Source organism: Crocuta crocuta, unplaced genomic scaffold (genome assembly GCF_008692635.1).
Source record: "Crocuta crocuta isolate KB4526 unplaced genomic scaffold, BGI_CrCroc_1.0 scaffold564, whole genome shotgun sequence".
NCBI lineage: Eukaryota > Metazoa > Chordata > Mammalia > Carnivora > Hyaenidae > Crocuta > Crocuta crocuta.
The window spans coordinates 547,256-556,296 of NW_027533010.1; the positions used below are offsets into that span (position 1 = coordinate 547,256).

At 39.9% G+C, this 9,041-nt stretch overlaps 2 protein-coding genes across 3 annotated transcripts in view; one reads left to right on the top strand and one right to left on the bottom strand.

Moving 5' to 3' along the window:
* The window catches only part of SLC39A10 (solute carrier family 39 member 10), a 142,410-nt gene that overhangs the window by 18,844 nt on the left and 114,525 nt on the right, over positions 1 to 9,041 (top strand). For both annotated transcript variants that reach the window (XM_077745809.1, XM_077745810.1), the window contains exon 2: positions 8,796 to 8,898. The gene's annotated coding sequence lies outside the window, so the exon portion shown is untranslated. The remainder of the gene's footprint in view (positions 1 to 8,795; positions 8,899 to 9,041) is intronic.
* LOC144216430 (large ribosomal subunit protein uL22) lies at positions 1,284 to 1,898 on the bottom strand. Its single transcript, XM_077745774.1, has one exon. It carries the CDS (start codon positions 1,882 to 1,884, stop codon positions 1,330 to 1,332), a length of 555 nt encoding a protein of 184 aa, XP_077601900.1. The 5' UTR covers positions 1,885 to 1,898; the 3' UTR covers positions 1,284 to 1,329.

Genomic DNA, 9,041 nt, shown 5'->3' on the forward strand with positions numbered 1-9,041 from the left:
AAAAGACTGTCCGCGCAGAGCCCTGTCCATCTGGTTGGACTTTTCTCTCTCTTCTGCCTCTTGATAAAGAGATAAAGCTTTTTCTTTCTTGCTGTAAACAGTTCTTTCATCATGACTTTTAAACAATACTCTTTCTCTTGGCTTATTTTTTCTTAATATCTTAAATGCTGTATACCAAGGGGCACTTGGGTGACTCAGTCGGTTGAGTGTCTAATCTCCTCTTAGGTCATGATCTCATAGTTGGTGAGTTCAAGCCCCGCATCTGTCTCTCTGCTGTCAGCACAGAGCCTGCTTCAGATCCTCTGTTCCTCTCTCTCTCTGCCCCTCCCTTGCTCATGCTATTGCTCTTAAAAATAAATAAACCTTAAAAAAATTAAATGGTTTATACTAAAATAATTTTTTTCATTTTTTGTTTGCTTTCCCATTTTATTTTCTTTAGTAATTGCATAATTTAAATGTGGAATTGTGTAATTTTAAATGTGAAAATGCTGATGCTTTCGAACATTCAGTTTCAAAAGAAGTGATAGGAGTTGATGGATTTCGTTAGCATGTCAGAAACTGATTTAGCAATGTATTTTTTAAAAATCTACGTTGATTACACTGGAGTTTTCATGTCACTCATATAGCCTCCATTTTTTTTTCAGCTTTACTGAAGCATAATCTGCATACAATAAAAATAATTTTAAGTGTACATTTGGAAGGGTTTTGACAAATGTATAATGGCCCATAACCACTACCAAAATCAACATACAGAACACTTCCATCACGCCCAAGGACTTCCTTCCTGCCTCTGCCATTAATCCACTTCTTCCCCTGGCCCCTCAGTCCCTGAAAGGCCCACTCAGCTTTCTGTCACTAGCATCTGCCTTTTTAGAATTTCATTTAAATGGGGTCATGTTGTATGTATGAGGGAGAGAGAAAGGGAGAGGGAGAGAATCCCAAGCATGTCCCGAACTATTGGCACAGAGCCTAACCTGGGGCTTGGTCCCATGAACCATGAGATCCTGACCTGACTGGAGATCAAGAGTCGATATTTAACCAACTTAACTGACTGAGCCACCCGGACACCCTATTGTGTTTTTATTTTTATTAACTTCAGAATATTTTTCTTTTTTTACCCTGGGTTATTTGAAAGTATGTTGCTTAACCCAACTACATTTGAGAATTTTCTAATTATCTAGAAAATGACTGATTTTGGTCATAGACAGTTTTAAAAATTTTTAATTCTATTACATTTATTGAGATTTATTTTAAACTAAAATCTGATGTATCTTTTTTTTTTTTTTTTTTTCTGTTTTTACTTTTATTTGCATGTACTTTATGCAGAATTTACTCCCGGGCCATAAGTTTTTGTTTCTTCAGTTTCTTCTGGGATATCTTTTTCTTCTGTGCAACTTCCTCTTCTGGTTTAGGAACAATCTGCTCTTTTTCAGTGAGGATCATCTCAATGTGGCAGGGAGAGCTCATGTATGGGTTAATCCGACCATGAGCCCTGTAAGTTCTACGCCGCATCTTGGGGGCTTTGTTCACCTGGATGTGCTCGATGACCAGAGAATCTACATCTAAACCCTTAAGTTCAGCATTACTCTCTGCATTTTTAAGCATGTGCAGTAAAAATTCAGCACTCTTTTTGGGCCACCGACCCTGTGTCCAGCCCCACTGTTTGGCCTGGGCACACCTACCAACTCCACCATTGTAGCGTCGGAATGGAACACATTGCTTCTGCAAAGTGACATCTTTAAGATACTTGGTGGCTTTTCGGATATGCATACCCTTGATGGCCTGGGCAGTTTCACGTGTGTTCTTAAAGTGAACACGAAGATTTGAACCTCTTGATTTACATGATTTTGTCGGGTTTTCCGGGTCAAGTGAATAGCGAACCATTTTCAGAGAACACCTCAGGCCGCTCACGGGAAGAGCTAAAATCTGATGTATCTTGAATGTACCATGTACAGTGAAGAAAATGTGACTTCTGTTGTTTCTGGATGGTGCGCTCTGTTTATGCTAATTAAGTCAAATTGGCTGACGGTACTGATAGTTTCTGTTTACTACTGTATCCTTAGTACCTAGAACTGTCAGTTTTCTGTAAATATTTGTTGTATGAATGAATGATTGAGCAAATGAATACATGATCTATAACATGACTATGATTATTATTTTTATCTCCCCCTTGGAATTCTAAGCAGCGGCCTGGCTAAAGAATAATCTCAAATCTAATCAGTGCATCTATTTCTCTAGCATCCAGACAGTCACATCTGAGCAGTAAGTTGAAAGGCCATTCAGATTGCATGGCCTCCCTTTTGCGTCAATTCTAGATCTACTGCTACAAGGTTTGCTGTGTACAGTATTCCTTGTGACTTAATCTTCAAGAGATTGCTGATCATTTCTTTGTATATGAAAACCACCTTTCATTAAAGTTCTGAAAGAAAATATCCAGCAGAAAAGAACTTAAATATATGTAAGGAGACTGGCACACATTTGATTTCATAATTGACAGCTGAGGATGGGTAAGGGAGGGGGCCAGAGGTAAGGAAGATCATGGCACTGAAAAATTCCTAATGTAAGTACATTCTTTAGTGATTATCATTTTTATTTATTGATTATTATAATTTTTTTTTTTTTTTTTAGAGACAGAGGGAGAACATGAGCAGGGGAAAGGGGCAGAGGGAAAGAGAGAGAATCTTCAGTGGGGCTCCATCCCACAATTATGGGATCATGACCTGAGTTGAAATCAAGAGTTGGACGTTCAACCGAGTCACCCATGCGTCCCAGTAATTACAATTTTTTAATGTACTTTGTCTTTACAAAAGGTTTGTTTCTTCACACGAATCTTTTAATTTGTTTTTTTTTTCCATTATTTATTTGAGAGAGAGAGAAAGAGAGAGAGCAAACACACGAGTTGGGAGGAAGGGTAGAGGGAGAGAGAGAGAATCTTAAGCAGGCTTAATGCTCAGCACAGAGCCCATCTTGGGAGATCATGATCTGAACTGAAAACAAGAGTCAGACACTCAACTGAGTGAGCCACCCAGGCGCCTCTTTGCATGAATCTTTTAAAAGAAATGTCAGTGATGTTTCTGGCCCAGGAATTAAAATGGCAGTTGGTGCAATCAACATTATGAGTCTTTTTAGAATAGCTTCACCATACCCCCCTCCGCCCCCACTGAAAGTTATATTTCATGTTTATTTCTTTTCAAAATTCAGGCAAATCAACATTAGTTTTGGTTTGTGACTTTTAGGACACCTCGTGAAATTGCTGTAGATAAACTGCATGTCAGAAAACCAGGATGTTTGGATTAGGATTATAACTGTTTGGTCACTGTGAAACCTATTAACGAGAGTTCTAATTTGTATAGTCTCCAAAAGTAATGAGAGCATTATTATTTTCCTAAATGAATGCATCTAAGTCCACATAAAATTTGTGCACCATTAATGTCCGTCTCTGCTCCTGTCATTTCAGTCCTTTTTCTTCTTTTTCTTTAACTGCCTCCAAGGAAACCTTGATAGAAATCAAGTCTGGCCAGTTCTGTTAGTTCTTGCCTCAAGTATAAGTGCTATCTTTAAAATCAGAGTTCTGCTTGCTAGTCTGAAGTGTTGCTAATTAGGCCAAAACATGTCTTAGCCTGAGAATTTCTCTGCATAATTTTAAGTTTTAATATGTAAGAAAGCTAGCCAAAAGAATATTATATGTGGATTTTTGGGGGGTTAAACCTATTGAAACCAATTTAACACAATTCGCTATAAAAACTTCCCTCTACTCTCTGAAATATTTTAATTAGGTACGGCTCTGAGTCTGCAAACATTAACTTGACATATTCTTGTCTTTAGCTCATGGTCTCCTACATTTTCCCTTTGACTATTTTTTTCTTGTATTACTCCCACAAAGGGATTCTTTGTGGCTTATTTTTAGATAATCAGGAAGAATGATTCTGCTCTGGTATGAAGGAGAATCATTCTGAATCCAACAAGGTCTGCTTAGTTCTGAAGGCCTGAGAAGGTGGCCATTAGTCATGACTTTGGGGACCAGCACTGCCCCATGGGAGCAGTTACTGGACAAAGTGGCTTGTGCGAGGACTTAGGCAGTGAGGGGCCTGGGGGGCTGTTCCCCTGTCTCTAGGGCCCCCAAGGCTTCACTCAGCTGGAAAGCCTGTACTACTTCCACTGAAAAGTGGTTATAAATCATGGTGCAGGTCTACAGCAGTATGCGTCCTCTGTGTCGCCTATACTTAGGGATTAAGTTGAGTTATTTCTGGATGACACCTTGAGTCCCTAGTGCCAGTCTGCTTTTGAAAAAAACTTTTCACTGACTTCTAAGTGAGCTTTTATTTTGAGGCTGCATTGGGCCGCTAGCTAATTCTGGTTGCGTAGAGTAGAAAAGGCACCCCTTCCTCAGAGGTGGGTAAACGCAGCCGTGTGCCGGGACACTCTGCTCGCCCAGTGTTATGTAGGAACAGCCTGCACAGGTATTTATGTGGTTGCCCAACTGCTACATCTGTGACCGTGACTCTAGGATCACTCTTGGCAGGAAATAGTCTGTCCTGAATGTCTCTTCAGATCACCTCTGGGTTGTGACAGCTAGAACAGCAGGGGAGTTAAAAGACAAATAAGGCTGGCAATTGTCACCAGTGCTGCAGAGAAAGGATCTAAGGTGGTGTGGACAGAAATCATGTCTGCTCTTTCTTATCTTTTGTCTCTTAGCTTAAATCTCCCTTCCTCACAGAGGGCTTCCTTTGTGAACCCATTGAGAGTGGAGTGCCATTTTTTTCTTCCAAGGTGATAATCATTGTATTTGCATATATATTTTGTTCATTCCCTATCTTTTCAACTATCTTTTTGAGCTGTTGGCCAATACTCTGCTATCATATAGCTACTACTTGACATGGAATTGGCACTTAGTAAACATTTGAATGAAGGACTGTCTTTAGCAACTTCAGGCAGTGGCAAGGATGAGAGATACTGTTAAGTGTCCTATTCTTGATTTTGGCTCAGGCGGTGGTCTCAAGGTCTCAATCATGAGATTGAGCCCAATGTCAGGTATGGAGCCTGGTTGACATTCTCTCTCCTCTCTCTGCCCCTCCTGCACCCACACGTGCACACTCTCTCTAAATGAATAAATAGACATTAAAGAATAAATAAAGTAACAAGATGACAGGGTGGACAGCAGCCCTTGATCAGGGGACACGATGGATTTGATTTCCCATACTGCAGGGGTTTTCCTGGACTCTTCCCTTTTTACAGATAAGGGAGGCTAGGCAGTTGATGGTTGGTCCATCATTTGTTTTTAGCTAAAATTCACTAAGAAGGCCAGGGCACTGTGCCAAGTATTTTGTTTACACGTATATGTCATCCAACCTGTGCAACAATCACTCTGTGAAGTCGATGTCATTATTATTCCATGTCAAATATAAGAAAATGGAGACTTACATGGGGGGTGATGGCGGTAGTTCTATAACTAACATAATAAGTGACAGTGCCAGGAGTTGAACTCAGGTCTGACTCCAGCTATCCAACTCTTAGACAATATTTTTTTCCCAGTTGTACTTTTCAAAAATTTATTTATTTTAAGTAGGCTCCACATTCAATGATAATGTGGGGCTTGAACTCATGACCCCAAGATCAAGAGTCACAGGCACTACCGACTTAACTGGCTGGATGCCCCTTCCTCCCCACTCTTAAACATTATTAAACATGCCTTTATCTTGAACACTGTGAGGCAGAAGGAGATGCAAAGTGCAAGCACCTATCACAAACTCCCCTAGCCTTGGTCTCATGGCCCAATCTACATTTGGTCTTGCCAGACAGTGGAGGATTTCCGATTCTGCCTGTGTCCGAACCTGGTAAACTATGGTCTTCATGTTCCATTATCTCATTTTGCTTCCTTGGTGCTTACTGTCCACACTGTGGGCCAAGAGCAATCTACTGCATGGTTTCCACATCCCTAGCTAAATGCAGGCTGTTTCTCACTGTCAGCAAGGCAAGTGGGGACTGGTCGTTTAGCTCAACGTTCATTTAGCAAGCAATGTTCAGTCTCTGGTGGGATTTTTCCCCTCAAAGTTTTAATGATCCCCTAAAATAGCAACCTTCTGAGCCTCTTTCAGTTTAAAGACTATTATCCTTGGTGTCCCAGAGTCCTGGCAGTTTGGGAATATCTGCAACTCCTGGAAAAAATTATAGGCAACTGTTCCTTGAACCTAGTATCAGAAATGTTAAAAAAAAAAAAAAAGTTTATTAAATTTTCTCATTCCAAATGATAAAAAAAAAATTTGTGACCATTTTATAATATCTATGCTACATATTTGCTTGCTGGATAGAACATTGTGGTAATTATTTAATATATGACACTTCAATACATGCAAATTGCATTAAGACTCCAATTTCTTCATTTAAACATACGTGTTCAAGGCCTTGGTGAAAGGAAAGAAATAAAGATGGATAAGTTGACATCAGGAGGTTAAAAATCTAATTGTAATGATACCAAGACACAGATAAAATGGGATATTTTGGTCTTTAAAAAATCCTCATATCCCTTTAGAAACTGATCTGAGGGGTGCCTGGGTGGCTTAGTCGGTTAAGCGTCCGACTTTCGCTTAGGTCATGATCTCGCGGTTCGTGGGTTTGAGCCCCGCGTCGGGCTCTGTGCTGACTGCCAGCTCAGAGCCTGGAGCCTATTTCAGAGTCTGTGTCTCCCTCTCTCTCTGACCCTCCCCTGCTCACTCTGTCTCTCTCTCTCTCTCTCCTAGAAATAAATAAAAATATTAAAAAAAAAAAGAAAGAAACTGATGTGACACCCCCACCTCCTACCAACAGGAGGTGTGTTATCATTTCTTTCCCTCAGCTACTGCTGGCTTGGTAGATCACACCTTGCAGACGCAAGAACAGAGTAGGATATGAGGAGGAACACGGCAGTTATTAGCTCTCCTCCTCTTGCTCTCCTTCCCCTGACCCAGCCCAATTCTGTGGATGAAAAAATTGAGGCAAGTCCTTCTGTGGCTTTTCCAGACCTAAATGTGGGGTAACAGAGAGTTATAATCCAGAGATGGACCAACTATTTTATGATCCTGTGTACAACGTAGATATGGCTGAAGACCAGCTCAAGCATTTTATTTTGTGAACTTGTGAAACTTGCAAAAAATAAATTAACGTATTTGAATGATCCTTGATTATTATCCATGCTAGGCAGAAAGTATTTAAGATCCGATAACATTTCTGCCTGCATCTTGAGGCTTATACTAGCAAACATTAAGAATGGTTCATCATGAGTTCTTTCAGGAAAGAAAAAAAGTATGAAAATGTTTTATGCTGCAGTTTAAAAGTCCACCATGTTACTTTTCTTTATGGCTTTTTTTTTTTTTTTGGTCACTATACCTTAATAGCATGTAGTAAAGATAAAGGTGTCAATTGAGCAATTGAGATAAGTTTTTTCTACATGCTAGAAAAAGGGAGCCCGAGTAAGTCTAAACAATTTATTTCAATCCAGCAAACATTTTTCAAAAGCCTAGGACCAGGCTAGGTGCTATAGGTAGAGAGTACAAAAAGTAGCAGAATCCTAATAGGGAAATGAAATAATGCAGACATAGCAAGATCAAAGAGTAGGGCAATTATTAGATGAGGAGATTTGCAGCTAGGGGAAGGTGAGTGGGAAATATTTGAGAAGTTGGTGACAGGAGGAAGGTACATGTATGATATGATTTCAATTAAGAATTACTCCCGGGGCACCTAGGTGGTTCAGTCGGTTGAGTGTCCAACTTTGGCTCGGGTAATGATCTTACGGTTTGTGGGTTCGAATCTCGAGTCAGACTTTGTGCTGACAGCTTGGAACTTGCTTTGGATTTTATGTCTCTCTCTCTGCCCTTCCTCCACTTGTGCTCTGTCTCTCTTTTTCTCAAAAATAAATAAAACATTAAAAAAAAAAGAATTACTCCAAAAAAAAAAAGTATCACTCCAGACCATGACCTCCTTGAAAATGACACATACAGTTGGATCAAGTCTCACCATTTTCTCTTTTAGCCATTACTTCTCCCCCATTCTCCTCTTGCTCTTTCATCCCCCTTCTCACGCCCAAAGAAAAAAGAAATGGAAGGGAAAATCCTTTCTTTCTCTTCAAATGCAAACTGTATTGTTCCATCCAGGGACAATAAAATAGAGGCATATACTTTGGTAGGATGAGGCAGAATGCAAGCTATGAAAAAATACAAACCTTTCCAGATTTTAAAGGGATAACTCATGGGAATGAAAACATTAGATAGGGGAGCATATAAAGTAGAGGAAAAGACAGGACGTGTGTGTTGTCAGTTTACTATAGTTGTGCTGTTATGCTAGGATCGGTCCAAGAGACCTTGTTCTATTTATTTAACTGAGTAATCGCCCTCTCTCTGATACTTTTGGATGGCAAGAGCAAAACTAAAGGTCTCCATGAAGTCAGACCCGCAGTTGCCAGGAAGTAGTAAAGAATGCCAGTTTAATCTCCGCTACCTGTGTGAGTCCTAAGGGAAAGATGAGCTCATGGATGCATGTGTAGATCATCGCAAGGCTGAATTAAAATACATTAACTATGGCAGTCGGATATAAACCCCTGAGGGTTATGCAACATAAAAAGAATAGTTGAAGAACAACCTAAACCTTTAAAAGGGGGAAACCTAAGATCCTCACTGGCTGGGGAAAACAGTTACTACTCCCTCACAAGGGAAAGACCTTATATAAAGCTTGGGATTTGAAAACCCTAACACTCCAACTGATCTGAGTGAATGTAAATTTAGGAGGAGGGACTTGTTTTAGTTTTGCATTTGTGGTCTCCACAGCCTCTGGACGGACCTGACCGACTTCTAGAATATATCTGAATTGGATTAAGCTGAAATAAAGAGGGAAGGATCCCAAATCATCTACTGACATCTTCTTTAAAGGGTAAGTTTCATTTATTTACCATTTTTTAAAAATGGTAGAGTTACTTAGCAAAGTATATGCTATTGGCTAGACAGAAGTTTATTTTAATATTTCATTTTTGGGTGACAGTGTCTTGAGTAGTACTGGGATCAGTACAATGAAAG

Coding starts and splice junctions, on each gene's coding strand:
- LOC144216430 (XM_077745774.1), bottom strand. CDS start 1,884: ATGGTTCGCTATTCACTTGACCCGGAAAACCCGACAAAATCATGTAAA.